The sequence below is a fragment of the Eubalaena glacialis genome, chromosome 15, assembly GCF_028564815.1.
Source record: "Eubalaena glacialis isolate mEubGla1 chromosome 15, mEubGla1.1.hap2.+ XY, whole genome shotgun sequence".
NCBI classification, from domain to species: domain Eukaryota; kingdom Metazoa; phylum Chordata; class Mammalia; order Artiodactyla; family Balaenidae; genus Eubalaena; species Eubalaena glacialis.
Genome location: NC_083730.1, coordinates 14,313,487 through 14,330,569, shown reverse-complemented (window position 1 = coordinate 14,330,569; position 17,083 = coordinate 14,313,487). Strand labels below are relative to the sequence as shown.

Here is a 17,083-nt window from a genome sequence, read left to right as displayed (position 1 = left end):
TATGAGTTGTAAATTGTTAAAATTTATATAAGCCATAAATGTCTGAACTAGGACAATTGCAGAGACAATTGAGATGAATGGTTATTTAGGATTCAAGGGCTGGAATCATTATGGCTTGACATTTAATTAATGTGGGAGTAAGGGCAAGAGGTAAGTGAAGAGTAATCTCCAGGTTTCTTATTTGGGCATCTGGGTAGATAGTGGTGCCCTTAATGAAGAGATACTGCAGGAGGAGGGAAGGCAGATTTGAGAGGAAGATGATGAAGTTCATTTAGATAGGATCAAATTCAAAGTTTATGAGACATTCAAGTGGGCATGTCCAGGTGATAAACAGGTAGCCCTGTTGATCTTGGGGAAAAAGTTTAAAGATTTCTGAATCTTAAGAGTACTGGTGAGAATAAAACTGTAAGAGTGAAATGTTTATCATCCCAGTATATAGAGTAAGAAAAGGACCAGGGAGGACACTCTGGGAAACACCAACTTTGAGATGAATGATAGAGGAATCTGTAAGAGAACCTGAGCAGGAGGAACAATAATGGGAAGAATTTTCTTCTTTTAAAGTCTAAGGAGGAGGAATTTTTTCCCCCTCAGAAGAATATAGAAAACTAAATGTCTACAAACCATGGAGATTGCATCTTGCTTCCATTCATTTATTTCTCACTATTTGCTAAGTCATGCGTAACAGTCCTCTACCTTTCTTAAGTCTGTAATAGGCAGGGAGCATTCTCTAAACCCAGAAGGAGTGGTGATGGTACTGTCTGGGGATTTTTGTATTATTTTAGGCATATATTTTTATTCTAACTCATATTCTTATGAGAATTTTCCTCTTTTCCTAGAACCTTTCCTGGGATAATAAAATAAGTATTAAGGATGGGGAAGTGGTATTTTATTATGAAGTAAAATCACCTTATATTCAGGGGAAAAGAAATCCAAGAAATTCTGACTTGAAAGAAGACAATTTCATGTCTACTATGAGACGGCAAGGTCCTTGACTCAGCCCTAATGATATCAACTCTTCACTAGTGAAGAAAAATGGGAATGAAAAATACTTCACTCTGATCAGTATTATAGGAAAGATCTAAAATATGTATTATTTTGAGTTTTGTGCCAAAAGAACTAAGACTAACAAATATTTCAAGATAATATTAGTAATATATTTAGTTGGGGCAACAAAGAATCAATATTTCTTTCTGCTTTGAAATTTAACACTGCACCTTTGGTGTCTCGACATGGTCAATTGTATATATCCCAAGTCATGAGCACCTGATCTTGAAGCTCTCAAGTACCCCTGATATAATGCCAGTATTATCCAACCCTATTTAGGAAATAACTATTTCAACTAATCTAGAATTGCTTATACTGACTTAGTCATTAAATATTTTGGTAAGATTGTAATATGCAGTATTAGAATATACCTATGTCTTTGCGATTACTTTAGTTCCAATAAAATTGCATTCAGCAGGGTTGGGCTAGTGGAGGGTCGGGATAGTGGAGTGAGCAGGCTGGTAGTTGGTTCCTACAGTGTCTTTTAAAAACATGTACTTCTTCAAACATTTTTATGAAGAATTATAATATTTGAAAAATACTTGGAGGTTGCTTGGTACAATGTATCTCTTTACAGGATAATAAATTTTGAGATTTAATCCAATATTTTTTTAATGAAGAAGTGACAAATTTATATATGTGTAAATATAGCTGTTCAGACCTTTCTTGTGAAACTTTCTCACATAACTGCAAATACTTGATCATACTGTGCCTTTATAGAGATGTGCTATGGCTTCAAAGATATGCCTTTGTCTTTTAAAGTCTATATTGTATATTAAGAAACATGCAGCAGAGTGAATTCATTTTGATAAGCACTATCTTTTCAGAGCATTGGTACCTTTTAATGACATTTGGCAATGTATGTGTAGATGTGCATAAAAATATAAATTCTTGCCGTCTGACATGGGTTTTTCTGGCTTTCTGTGCCTTGATCATTTAGTGTTTTGCTCTTGGTCACCTAAACTTTCACCAGTTGAATTTGAGTTTTTTTCACAGTTTGTGTTTTAACCAGTTTTTTTTAATTTATTTTTTTCATATTTCTTTCATTCTGGTGCAGGGCATTTCTGATCTGCAATTGTTCTGTAATATGTTAGTAAATTGTAAGTGATACTGGAAGCATAATATGTGTACTCATTTTGCTTGTGGTATAGTTAAGTGCTTTTAAATCAAAATAAATTACCTAAAGTTTTGAAATAAAAAGAAAAGTAAACCTATTCTGTACTTACCTAACACACTGAATGTGTGCAGTCTGACTTTAAACACAAACTCTAAGAGTTTCCAGAAGTGTAAGTTTTAGGAAATGTTTTAACTTTGTTGCACAGAAATGTTTGCAGATCAGCATTGCTGACTACCAAAAAAGAAATAGTCATGTACATGTCATCTGATTTTTAGTTGTGCTTCCATGTTGCTGCAGTGAAATTCTGTGCATCAAAATAATTGGCTTTAATGTACTAGATGTGATTCAGTTACATCTTAAGTTTTTAATGAAAATATGCAAACTGAGTGAATTCTATTTTTTCCATATATTTTTATAACTTTGTTGTCTCTGATAGCATTTCATTTGCCATCTTCTTTATTCTGTTTATTAGTCAATGAGGAAAAAATGCATCTTTAAAGTGTTAAATTTGCTAATTTTTATGCAGAACTATTTAAATTATAATTTTTTTAAATATCCAGTTGTGACAAAGATCACTTAATTTTCTCGGAGCTTTACTTCACAGAAATGGCTTTTTTTCCCCCACATCTAAGCTTGCTTTTTCTTCAGAGCAGTATTTATATATTTTAAAGAAAATTCCCAGCAAAGACACATATAGTTAAATCTTGCTCATGATGAAACATTTTAAAGAGCTCATTAAAATGTCTCCTCAGTATTCATGTTTATCTTATAATCAGACTCTGTGGTAATAGGAGAAATCTTTAAGTTTCATTAGTACCTCTTACTCTGAACAAATATCTATTTGAAGAGTTGTCAGAAACTTTGAAATTCTACTTAAATTTACTCAGTATCCTTAGATTACCACACTTGTAGAATTGTACTCAATCATTTGCTTTAGAATGATCTTAATTATAAATTAAAGGACAAACTATTTCTATCCTTTGGCTTTAAATGAAACCTAAAACAAACCCCTCAGAACTTCTTTTAGATAGGTGCTTAACATATCTGTGCTTGTTTATAGAAGACACACTTGTTTGTAGAAAAATTGATGGGCATCCCACATTTGTTAAATATTTAAACCCTGTTCTTTCAACATCTTAATGAAGGACTATATTCACTAATGTTTCTGTATCTTGATTTATAACATTATTCTAGATAATGCATTTTAAAATACCTTTTTTTTAATCCTAAGATTTTCTTTAAGTATATTTGCTAAGACTTCATCTAATTTTTGTCTTTTCCCCTAAAATTATGTCGCCTGAAAACATTCCATTACATTTCTTACCTAGACTGAGTGAAACACAACCATCTAAATTACTAAGATTTTTATTTACCTAAAGGAGAGTATGGCATAGATCTTATTTTTAAATAGAGCTATTCCTTGTCAGACAGCTGGAACATTTGATCAGTAGTCCCCTGTATTCTAAAACTATGGAAAACATTCACCAGTTTGCTTGCAAATCAACTCTGCTGCATGCGTTCACAAGTTTCATAAAGATTGCATGCTTTCTGTTTTCAATACAAATTGTATTTTTTTTTCATACCCATCCTTGCTTTTTATTTTTTTATTTTTGTTTCCCTTTTCTTGGTTGGATGCCTGTGTGTGTTTATTCCAAATCCCTGTCCAGTCCTGGAGTTTGAACTACGGAAAGCCAAGGAGACCATTCAGGCCCTCCGAGCCAACCTGACAAAGGCTGCAGGTGGTGTACATAAACTTTTTTGAGACTTTTTCTACTTTGACAATGTAGAAGTAGCTGAGATATTTTCTAATGTAAAATAGTAAAATATTATTCATATTTTCTTCCACCAGAACACGAAGTTCCTTTACAGGAACGAAAAAATTACAAATCAAGTCCTGAAATTCAGGTGGGTGAATGACAGATTTAAAAGTATCTTCCATATGAAATGGTAGCACAAGTATTGAAGGAAGAAGACTTACAGTATTGTGTCTGTCTTTTATTTATCTCTAGGAGCCAATCAAACCTCTTGAAAAGAGAGCTCTAAACTTCTTAGTCAATGAATTTTTATTGAAGAATAACTACAAGCTGACATCAATAACCTTTTCAGATGAAAATGATGATCAGGTACAATTTCTTTTCAGTTTTTTTTTTTTTAATAAACGATGATTTGTTCCCTTTTTAATTTATAATATACTTATTTTCTCTTTTATCTAGTTTCTTTAGTTTTTTAAAAAGTTATACATATTGTAAAATTCCATAAGGCTTCCCAGTCTAGTATTCTGTTGGCTTATAGATTTCCTCTTTCTGCATAAAGACTTCTCATTCTTTCCAGGGAACTTTTTACAACTCCCCTATAACTATGTAATCTACTCATATTTCCATGTATTTATAAAATGTGCTTTTTTTTTAACTTTAAAACATTTACTTAGTAGTACAGATTAATGTGTACTTATAAATTCAGTTTAGCTAAAACCTCTTCAGTAACACTATAATAATTAAGATGATAGATAACAGCAATTAAGAGAGAATATTTTGAATAAGAGAATGTAAGTTGTGTTTCTGAATAGGAGCCAATCTTAGAACTTCATTATTTTACTGATAAAATCTTATAGGAAAAGAAATGATGCTTTGTTTAGTGTTATCTCCTAAGTCTGGAATATTTTGACTTCTTAGTGCAAATAGGTCAGTTTGAATCTTTTACCTTAGTAAAGTAAATACCAAGGAGTGTATTGTATAGAAATCAGGAGGCCATCATTTTAAATCAGGTATATCCCATTGGTCCATAAACTATCCCATGGATCATTTAGCAAAAATAGAAGTAGCAAAAATAGAAGTTCTCTAAGGAAGATAGCAGTACAGTTACTCCCTCAGTTATTGTAAAGTATTTGGCAAAAACTAAATTTAATAAAATATATAGTTATTCTTTATTAAATGGTAGTATTACTCAACTATATAATAGACATTAAACTAATATTTACCTAATATAAATAATGTTATACTATGATTATATTTCAGGTTAATCATGTTTTATCACAAACTTAGGTTAATGATCAACTAAACAATGTATAAGAAATATGTTGAATATATGAGAAACATTGAGAGGCCAAAAAGAAGGCAGAAAAAGAAGAAAAAGGGAACAAAGAATAGATAGCACACACAGAAAACAATAGCAAGATGGCAGATTTGAAACCCAGCCATATGAATACTCACTTTAAATATAAATGATCTAGCCTTCCAATTAAAAGACAGAAATTACTGGAGATTTCAAGCTGGCTCTCTCAATAATTGATAGAATAAGGTAATAAAAAATCATTTAGGATATAGAACACTTGTGCTATGCTGTCAACTAACTTGACATAAGTAGAATTTGTAAAACTTCATCTTTCAATAGCTGAATACATGTTTTCAAATACATATGGGTCACTTATCAAAATAGATCATATTATATCTATTAAATAGATATAGGTGATAAAGCAAGTCTTAATATTTAAGAGGATTTTAAATATTTCCAAATAACACATAAGTTAAAGAAGAAATCAAAAGGGAAATTATGAAGTATTTTGAACTGAATGAAGATGAAAACAAAACCATCAAAATTTGCAGGATGTAGCTAAAGCTACAGGAAAGGTTATGACACCAAAATGCTTATAATAGAAAAGAAGGAAGATTTCAAATTGATGAAAATCAGCTTCTACTTTAAGAAACTAGAAAAAGAAAACTAAGCAAAGCCCAAAGTAAGCAGAAGAAAGGAAATATTAAAAATGAGAGTGTAAATCAATGATATAGGCAACAGAAAACAATAGAGAAAAGCTAATAAAATAAAAAACTGAGTTTCTGAGGTTAATGAAATTGGAAAACCTCTAGCCAGACTGATTAGGAAAAAGAGAGAAGAAGCAAATTATCAAAATCTGGAATGAGCAAGGTTATATCACTATAAATTTTACTTATTATATATTTTTAAAATATATACCACTGGATTTCTTTTCTTTTTTTAAAATATTTATTTATTTACTTACTTATTTTGTCTGCGCAGTGTCTTTAGTTGCGGCACACGGAATCTTCGTTGTCACATGCGGGCTCTTATTTGGGGCATGCGGGATCTAGTTCCCTAACCAGGGAACGAACCTGGGACCCCTGCATTGGGAGTGCAGAGTCTTAACCACTGGACCACCAGGGAAGTCCCTAAATTTTACTCATATTAAAAGGATAAAATGGGAATGTTATGAGCAACTTTACTTGAAAGACGACAATTGCCAAAGCTCATTCAAGAAGAAACAGATTTGAAGAACTTTGTATTTATTAAAGAAATTGAATTTGTACTTAAAAACCTTCCGACAAAGAAAACTCTAGGTCTAGATAACTTCACTTGTAAAATCTACCAGGCATTTAAGGAAGAAGTAATACCACTTCTTCACAAACTCTTCTAGAAACTGAAGAGAAGGGAATACTTCCAAACTCATTCTATGAGACCAGAATAATTCTGATATCAAAGTCAGATAAAAAACATTGCAAACAAAGAAAATACAGGGTCATTTTCCTTGTGAATTGGATGCAGAAGTTCTATATAATTCTATATTTTACTATATCAAATCCAACAATATGTAAAAATGCTAATACATCATGACCAAATGGTTTATCCAAGGAATGCAAGGTTGATTTAATCCAAAAATCAGTCATTGTAATTCACCATTTTAAGAAATTTTTTAAAAGAGAAAAAAATCATATCTCAGAAGAAAGCATTTGACATAGCATGCATTTCCCATAAAAATTTTAAAGAAATTAGGAATTATGAGGAATTTCCTCAATCTCATAAAAGATATTTACAGAAAAACTATCACTAACATCATGCTTAATGATAAAAGATAAGGAATAAAACAAGGATATCTGTTCTCACTATTTCTACTGAACATCATACTGAAGATTCTAGCCAACACAAGGCAAGAAAAAGAAATAAAAGGCACACATTTTGGAAAAGAAGAAATAAAACTCTAAATTCACTGGTAACGTGATTGTATATGTAGAAAATCCTGTGGACTACATAAAAAAAATACTATAGGGACTTCCTGCGGTCCAGTGGTTAAGACTCCACGCTTCCACTGCAGGGGGTGTGGGTTCGATCCCTGCTCAGGGAACTAAGATGCTGCATGCTGCATGGCACGGCCCAAAAAAAAAAAAGATGCTATAGCTAATACGTGATGTTAGCAAAGTTGTAGGATACAAGATCAGTAAACAAAAGTGAATCATATTTCTGTATGCTAGCAACAAATAAACATTGAACTTTTAAAGATACCATTTACAAAAGTATCAAAAAATAGGAAATACTTAGGGAAAAATCTGATAAAGGGTTATACACTGAAAACTATTATACATGCTGAGAGAAAGTAAAGAAGACATAAATGAAGAGATATATTGTGCTCATAAATCAGAAGATTCAATATTGTCAAAGTGTCAGTTTCAGCAAATTGATCTGTATTTTCAGTGCAATCCCAATCAAAATCTCACCAGCGTTTTTTGTAGAGATTAATTAGTTTATTCTAAAATTCATATGGAAATAACATAGTATAGCCAAAACAACTTTAATAAAGAAGAACAAAATTGGGGGACTTCAGCTACCTGACTTCAAGATATTGTAGTTTAGACAGTATCTTATTGGCATAAAGGTAGACAAATAGATCAATAGAACATAATAGAGAGTCAAGAGATTAATTTATGCATAGATGGTCTTTTGATGTCTGACAGAATGCAAAGTAAATTTCATTCAGAAAGGACAGTCTTTTTTATAATTGGTACTGGAACATTTTGATATCTGTAGAGCTCCAAAAATGAATTTCAAACCATACCTCACACCATCTACAAAAGTTAATTCAAATGGATCATAGCTTTAACTTCTAAAACCATAAGGCTCCTAGAAGAAAACATGGGAAAAATTCATTGAAACCTTGGAAGGTGGGCCAAGATTTCTTATATATGACACCAAAAGTATGGTGTTCTTCAGCAAAATTGTTCTCATCAAAATCAATAACTTCTGCTCTTTGAGAGCCACTCTAAGCAAATGAAAAAGTAAGCCATAGATTGGGTGACATATATGCAAGTAACATATATGATAAAGGACTTTATCCAGAATATTTAAAGAACTCTCTAAACTGAATAATAAGAGAACAGCCCAATTTTTAAAAGCATGGACAAAAAATTTAAACAGATACTTCAACAGAGAACATATATGGATAGCAAATAAGCACATGAAAAAGATGCTCAGCATCTTTAGTCATTAGGGAAATACAAATTAAGTCACAATGAGAATACCATAACACTTAATAGAATGTCTGAGACTGTACCAAGTCTTGGCAAAGATGTGGAGTAACTAGAAATCTCATCTTTGCTAGTGAGAATGCAAAATGGTACAGTCACTTTGGAACACTTTTTGGCAGTTTCTTTAAAAAGTTAAAACCTTCACCACCTATATGACCTGGTCATTCCATTCATGGATATTACAATCCAAGAGAAATGAAAGCATATGTTCATACAAAGACTCCTACACAATGTTCACAGCAGCTTTATTTATGGTAACTAAAATCAGGGAAACAACCCAAATATACAAGAGCAGGCGGTTGAATAAAAAATTTTAATATATCCTTATAGTAGAATACTACACAGCAACAAAAAGGAATGAACTGCTGACAGATAAAACAACACAGATCAGTCTGAAAATCCTTAATCATTAATCTGGGTGAAAGAAACCAGACAAATATAGTACTTGCTGTATGAATTTATAAAAAATTCTAAGAAATGTGAACTATTATACAGTGACAGAAAACAGATCAGTATTTGCCTAGGAACAGGGCACATGTGAGGAATAAGAGGGAAGGATTACAAAGGGGCCAAGAAAACCTTTGGGAGTGAGCAAGTTCATCTTGTTGATTGTGGTGATCTATTCAGGGGTATACACAGATGTCAAAACTCATCAAATTGTACATTTTAAATTAGCTCGTGGATTTAAATCATGCAGTTTATTGTGTATTAATTATATACCTCAGTAAAGTTTTTTTTTATGAAAGGCAGTGGAAGTGCTCATCAATAACCTGTTCTTTAACCATTAAACAGCATTTAGTGCTAATTTCAACTGACCTAAAAGCAGAGCTATATAGAGCCCTCACTCCCCTCATGTTTAGTCTCTAGACAAAATGTAAGACTTTTTGCCCTGTTTTATTTTTGATCATATACCCCAATTTTACCCTCTTAGTGGCACTTATCATTACCTGCAATTACCTCTTGTCTCCCTGACTAGACTATAAGTTTCTTGAGGCTAAAAGAATCTCTTGTTCATCTCTATATCTGCATGTATAGTAAAACTCTGTAAATATTTATTGATAGTTTTCTCATATTTTTATTTGCATGCAATCATTGTCTTACTGTTCTTTGCTTCCCTCCTACCAGTTCTTTTATAATTTTTTACTTTCTATCCTTTCTTTCTATTGTGCTATGTGAAATTTTTTTTTTTATTGTAAATAAGCATTCTGTGTGTTTTCAACTTCTTTCAGAATATCCTTTTTGCTTTAAATACAACTTGTCTCTTCACTGAGGACCCTGTTTCCCCTATTTTCCAAGTACGAGATGGTGGTGCCTCTCACACTCTAAAACCAGGATGTTTTCTCCCAGGATGTTTTCTCAATTGGAACATACACTTTGACATTACAACAAAATTATGATTATGTTGAATTTTCAAGATATTAGCAATAAGGGGACTTCCCCGGTGGTCCAGTGGTAAAGAATCCTTCCAATGCAGGGGACGTGGGTTCAATCCCTGGTCAGGGAACTAAGATCCCACGTGCTGCGGGACAACTAAGCCCACGCGCCACAACTACTGAGCCTGCATGCCACAAACTACAGAGACCACGCACTCTGGAGCCCGCATGCCACAACTAGAGAGAAGCCCAAGTGCCAAAACAAAGAGCCCGCGCGCCGCAACGGAAGATCCCGCGTGCCGCACTAAGACCTGATGCGGCCAAAAAAAAAAAAAAAAATATTAGCAATAAGGAAAAGATAAATTTCAGGGGAGGAGCTTCAAGGTGGCAGAAGAGTAAGACGCAGAGACCACCTTCCTCCCCACAAATACATCAGAAATACATCTACATGTGGAACAACCCCTACAGAACATCTACTGAATGCTGGCAGAAGACCTCAGACCTCCCAAAAAGCAAGAAACTCCCCACGTACCTGGGTAGGGCAAAAGAAAAAACAGAGACAAAAGAATAGGGACGGGACCTGCACCACTGGGAGAGAGCTGTGAAGGAGGAAAGGTTTCCACACAGTAGGAAGCCCCTTCACGGGCGGAGACTGCAGGTGGCAGAGGGGGGAAGCTTCGGAGCCGCGGAGGAGAGCGCAGCAACAGGGGTGTGGAGGGCAAAGCGGAGAGATTCCTGCACAGAGGATCAGTGCCGACCAGCACTCACCACCCCGAGAGGCTTGTCTGCTCACCCGCCGGGACGGGTGGGGACTGGGAGCTGAGGCTCGGGCTTCGGTCGGATCCCAGGGAGAGGACTGGGGTTGGCTGCGTGAACACAGCCTGAAGGGGGCTAGTGGGCCACAGCTAGCCGGGAGGGAGTCCGGGAAAAAGTCTGGAGCTGCCGAAGAGGCAAGAGATTTTTTCTTGCCTCTTTGTTTCCTGGTGCGCGAGGAGAGGGGATTAACAGCGCCACTTAAAGGAGCTCCAGAGACGGGCGCGAGCCGTGGCTATCAGCGCGGACCCCAGAGACGGGCATGGGACGCTAAGGCTGCTGCTGCCGCCATCAAAAAGCCTGTGTGCAAGCACAGGTCACTATCCACACCTCCCCTCCCGGGAGCCTGTGAAGCCTGCCACTGCCAGGGTCCTGTGATCCAGGGACAACTTCCCCCGGAGAACACATGGCGCGCCTCAGGCTGCTGCAACGTCACGCCGGACTCTGCCTCCGCAGGCTCGCCCCGCACTCTGTACCCCTCCCTACCCCTGGCCTGACTGAGCCAGAGCCCCCGAATCAGCTGCTCCTTTAACCCCATCCTGTCTGAGTGAAGAACAGACGCCCTCAGGCGACCTACATGCAGAGGCGGGTCCAAATCCAAATCTGAACCCCTGGCGCTGTGCGAACAAAGAAGAGAAAGGGAAATTTCTCCCAGCAGCCTCAGGAGCAGTGGATTAAATCTCCACAATCAACTTGATGTACCCTGCATCTGTGGAATACCTGAATAGACAAACAATCATCCCAATTTGAGGAGGTGGACTTTGGGAGGAACGATATATTTTCTTTTTTCCCTTTTTCTCTTTTTGTGAGTGTATATGTGTATGCTTCTGTGTGATTTTGTCTGTACAGCTTTGCTTTTACCACTTGTCCTAGGGCTCTGTCTGTCCGTTTTTTGTTGTTGTTTTATTACTTTAAAAATTTTTTTCTTAATAATTATTTTTTATTTCAATAACTATTTTATTTTATCTTTTTTATAAATTTATTTATTTATTTATTTTTGGCTGTGTTGGGTCTTCATTTCTGTGTGAGGGCTTTCTCCAGTTCTGGCGAGCAGGGGCCACTCTTCATCGCGGTGCACGGGCCTCTCACTGTCGCGGCCTCTCCCATTGTGGAGCACAGGCTCCAGAGGCGCAGGCTCAGTAGTTGTGGCTCACGGGCCTAGCCGCTCTGTGGCATGTGGGATCTTCCCAGACCAGGGCTCGAACCCATGTCCCCTGCATTGGCAGGCAGATTCTTAACCGCTGCGCCACCAGGGAAGCCCCTATTTTATTTTATTTTATTTTATTTTATTTTATTTTATTTTATCTTCTTTCTTTCTTTTTTTTTCTACCTTTTATTCTGAGCCGTGTGGATGACAGGCTCTTGGTGCTCCAGCCAGGCGTCAGGGCTTTGCCTCTAAGGTGGGAGAGCCAAGTTCAGCACACTGGTCTACAAGAGACCTCCCAGGTCTACGTAATATCGAACGGTGAAAATCTCCCAGAGATCTCCATCTCAACGCCAAGACCCAGCTCCACTCAATGACCAGCAAGCTACAGTGCTGGACATCCTATGCCGAACAACTAGCAAGACAGGAACACAATCCCATCCATTAGCAGAGAGGTTGCCTAAAATTATAAAAAGGCCACAGACACCCCAAAACACACCACCAGACGTGGACCTGCCCACCAGAAAGACAAGATCCAGCCTCATCCATCAGAACACAGGCACTGGTCCCCTCCACCAGGAAGCCTACACAACCCACTGAACCAACCTTAGCCACTGGGGACAGACACCAAAAATAATGGGAACTACGAACCTGCAGCCTGCGAAATGGAGACCCCAGACACAGTAAGTTAAGCAAAATGAGAAGACAGAGAAACACACAGCAGATGAAGGAGAAAGGCAAAAACCCACTAGACCTAACAAATTAAGAGGAAATAGGCAGTCTACCTGAAAAAGAATTCAGAATAATGATAGTAAAGATGATCCAAAATCTTGGAAATAGAATGGAGAAAATACAAGAAACATTTAACAAGGACCTAGAAGGACTAAAGAGCAAACAAACAGTGATGAACAACACAATAAATGAAATTTAAAATTCTCTACAAGGGATCAATAGCAGAATAACTGAAGCAGAAGAACGGATAAGTGACCTGGAAGATAAAATAGTGTAAATAACTACTGCAGAGCAGAATAAAGAAAAAAGAATGAAAAGAATTGAGGACAGTGTCAGAGACCTCTGGGACAACATTAAATGCACCAACATTCGAATTATAGGGGTCCCAGAAGAAGAAGAGAAAAAGAAAGGGACTGAGAAAATATTTGAAGAAATTATAGTTGAAAACTTCCCTAATATGGGAAAGGAAATAGTTAATCAAGTCCAGGAAGCACAGAGAGTCGCATACAGGATAAATCCAAGGAGAAACACGCCAAGACACATATTAATCAAACTATCAAAAATTAAATACAAAGAAAAAATATTAAAAGCAGCAAGGGAAAAACAACAAATAACACACAAGGGAATCCTCGTAAGGTTAACAGCTGATCTTTCAGCAGAAACTCTGCATGCCAGAACTGAGTGGCAGGACATATTTGAAGTGATGAAAGAGAAAACCCTACAACCAAGATTACTCTACCCAGCAAGGATCTCATTCAGATTTGATGGAGAAATTAAAACCTTTACAGACAAGCAAAAGCTAAGAGAATTCAGCACCACCAAACCAGCTTTACAACAAATGCTAAAGGAACTTCTCGAGGCAGGAAACACAAGAGAAGGAAAAGACCTACAATAACAAACCCAAAACAATTAAGAAAATGGTAATAGGAACATACATACCAATATTATCTTAAATGTGAATGGATAAAATGCTCCAACCAAAATCCATAGACTGGCTGAATGGATACAAAAACAAGACCCATATATATGCTGTCTACAGGAGACCCACTTCAGACCTAGGGACAGATACAGACTGAAAGTGAGGGGATGGAAAAAGATATTGCATGCAAATGGAAATCAAAAGAAAGCTGGAGTAGCAATTCTCATATCAGACAAAATAGACTTTAAAACAAAGACTATTACAAGAGACAAAGAAGGACACTGCATAATGATCAAGGGATCAATCCAAGAAGAAGATATAACAATTGTAAATATTTATGCACCCAACGCAGGAGCACCTCAATACATAAGGCAAATGCTAACAGCCATAAAAGGGGAAATCGACAGTAACACAATCATAGTAGGGGACTTTAACGCCCCACTTTCACCAATGGACAGATCATCCAAAATGAAAATAAATAAGGAAACAAAAGCTTTAAATGATACATTAAACAAGATGGACTTAATTGATATTTATAGGACATTCCATCCAAAAACAACAGAATACACATTCTTTTCAAGTACTTATGGAACATTCTGCAGGATAGATCATATCTTGGGTCACAAATCAAGCCTTGGTAAATTTAAGAAAATTGAAATCGTATCAGGTATCTTTTCTGACCACAACACTATGAGACTAGATATCAATTATAGGAAAAAATCTGTAAAAAATGCAAACACCTAGAGGCTAAACAATACACTACTTAATAACCAAGAGATCACTGAAGAAATCAAAGAGGAAATCAAAAAATACCTAGAAACAAATGACAATGAAAACACAACGACCCAGAACCTATGGGATGCAGCAAAAGCAGTTCTAAGAGGGAAGTTTATAGCAATACAATCCTACCTCAAGAAACAAGAAACATCTCAAATAAACAGCCTAACCTTACACCTAAAGCAATTAGAGAAAGAAGAACAAAAAAACCCCAAAGTTAGCAGAAGGAAAGAAATCATAAAGATCAGATCAGAAATAAAAGAAAAAGAAATGAAGGAAACCATAGCAAAGATCAATAAAACTAAAAGCTGATTCTTTGAGAAGATAAACAAAATTGATAAACCATTAGCCAGACTCATCAAGAAAAAAAGGGAGAAGACTCAAATCAATAGAATTAGAAATGAAAAAGGAGAAGTAACAACTGACACTGCAGAAATACAAAGGATCATGAGAGATTACTACAAGCAGCTATATGCCAATAAAATGGACAGCCTGGAAGAAATGGACAAATTCTTAGAAATGCACAACCTGCCGAGACTGAACCAGGAAGAAATAGAAAATATGAACAGACCAATCACAAGCACTGAAATTGAAACTGTGATTAAAAATCTTCCAGCAAACAAAAGCCCAGGACCAGATGGCTTCACAGGCGAATTCGATCAAACATTTAGAGAAGAGCTAACACCTATCCTTCTCAAACTCTTCCAAAATATAGCAGAGGGAGGAACACTCCCAAACTCATTCTACGAGTCCACCATCACCCTGATACCAAAACCAGACAAAGATGTCTCAAAGAAAGAAAACTACAGGCCAATATCACTGATGAACATAGATGCAAAAATCCTCAACAAAATACTAGCAAACAGAATCCAATAGCACATTAAAAGGATCATACACCATGATCAAGCAGGGTTTATCCCAGGAATGCAAGGATTCTTCAGTATACACAAATCAATGAATGTGATGCACCATATTTACAAATTGAAGGAGAAAAACCATATGATCATCTCAGTAGATGCAGAGAAAGCTTTCGACAAAATTCAACACCCATTTATGATAAAAACCCTCTGGAAAGTAGGCATAGAGAGAACTTACCTTAACATAATGAAGGCCATATATGACAAACCCACAGCCAATATCATCCTCAGTGGTGAAAAACTGAAACCCTTTCCACTAAGATCAGGAACAAGACAAGGTTTCCTACTCTCACCACTATTATTCAACATAGTTTTGGAAGTTCTAGCCACAGCAATCAGAGAAGAAAAAGAAATAAAAGGAATCCAAATCGGAGAAGAAGAAGTAAAGCTGTCACTGTTTGCAAATGACATGATACTATACATGGAGAATCCTAAAGATGCTACCAGAAAACTACTAGAGCTAATCAATGAATTTGGTAAAGTAGCACAATACAAAATTAATGCACAGAAATCTCTGGCATTCCTATACACTAATGATGAAAAATCTGAAAGTGAAATTAAGAAAACACTCCCATTTACCATTGCAGCAAAAAGATAAAATATCTAGGAATAAACGTACCTAAGGAGACAAAAGACCTGTATGCAGAAAATTATAAGACACTGATGAGAGAAATTAAAGATGATACAAATAGATGGAGAGATATACCATGTTCTTGGATTGGAAGAATCAATATTGTGAAAATGACTATACTACCCAAAGCAATCTACAAATTCAATGCAATCCCTATCAAATTACCAATGGCACTTTTTACGGAACTAGAACAAAAAATCTTAAAATTTGTATGGAGACACAAAAGACCCCGAATAGCCAAAGTGGTCTTGAGGGAAAAAAACGGAGCTGGAGGAATCAGGCTCCCAGACTTCAGACTATACTACAAAGCTACAGTAATCAAGACAATATGGTACTGGCACAAAAACAGAAATATAGATCAATGGAACATGATAGAAAGCCCAGAGGTAAACCCACACACCTATGGTCAACTCATCTATGACAAAGGAGGCAAGGATATACAATGGAGAAAAGATAGTCTGTTCAATAAGTGGTGCTGGGAAACCTGGACAGCTACATGTAAAAGCGTGAAATTAGAAAACTCCCTAATACCATACACAAAAATAAACTCAAAATGGATTAGAGACCTAAATGTAAGACCGGACACTCTAAAACTCTTAGAGGAAAACATAGGAAGAACACTCTTTGACATAAATCACAGCAAGATCTTTTTTGATCCACCTCCTCGAGTAATGGAAATAAAAACAAAAATAAACAAATGGGACCTAATGAAACTTAAAAGCTTTTGCACAGCAAAGGGAACTACAAACAAGACGAGAAGACAACCCTCAGAATGGGAGAAAATATTTGCAAACGAATCAGTGGACAAAGGATTAATCTCCAAAATATATTAACAGCTCATGGAGCTCAATATTAAAAAAACGAACAACCCAATCCAAAAATGGGCAGAAGCCCTAAATAGACATTTCTCCAAAGAAGATATACAGATTGCCAACAAACACGTGAAAGAATGCTCAACCTCATTAATCATTAGAGAAATGCAAATCAAAACTACAATGAGGTATCACCTCACACCAGTCAGAATGGCCATCATCAAAAAATCTACAAACAATAAATGCTGGAGAGGGTGTGGAGAAAAGGGAACCCTCTTGCACTGTTGGTGGGAATGTAAATTGATACAGCCACTATGGAGAACAGTATGGAGGTGCCTTAAGAAACTAAAAATAGAACTACCATACGACCCAGCAATCCCACTACTGGGCATATATACCCTGAGAAAACCATAATTCAAAAAGAGTCATGTACCACAGTGTTCATTGCAGCTCTATTTACAATACCCAGGAAATGGAAGCAACCTAAGTGTACATC

General features: G+C 36.1%; 1 protein-coding gene across 6 annotated transcripts in view; it reads left to right on the top strand.

Moving 5' to 3' along the window:
• RELCH (RAB11 binding and LisH domain, coiled-coil and HEAT repeat containing) overlaps window positions 1-17,083 on the top strand; it is a 123,333-nt gene that overhangs the window by 23,502 nt on the left and 82,748 nt on the right. For 5 of the 6 annotated variants that reach the window (XM_061170508.1, XM_061170507.1, XM_061170506.1 and 2 more), the window contains exons 3-5: window positions 3,829-3,900; window positions 4,011-4,066; window positions 4,171-4,284. The exons of the other annotated variant lie outside the window; for it this stretch is intronic. In XM_061170508.1, coding sequence (XP_061026491.1) covers window positions 3,829-3,900; window positions 4,011-4,066; window positions 4,171-4,284 — 242 coding nt within the window. The remainder of the gene's footprint in view (window positions 1-3,828; window positions 3,901-4,010; window positions 4,067-4,170; window positions 4,285-17,083) is intronic. 6 annotated transcript variants of the gene reach the window in all.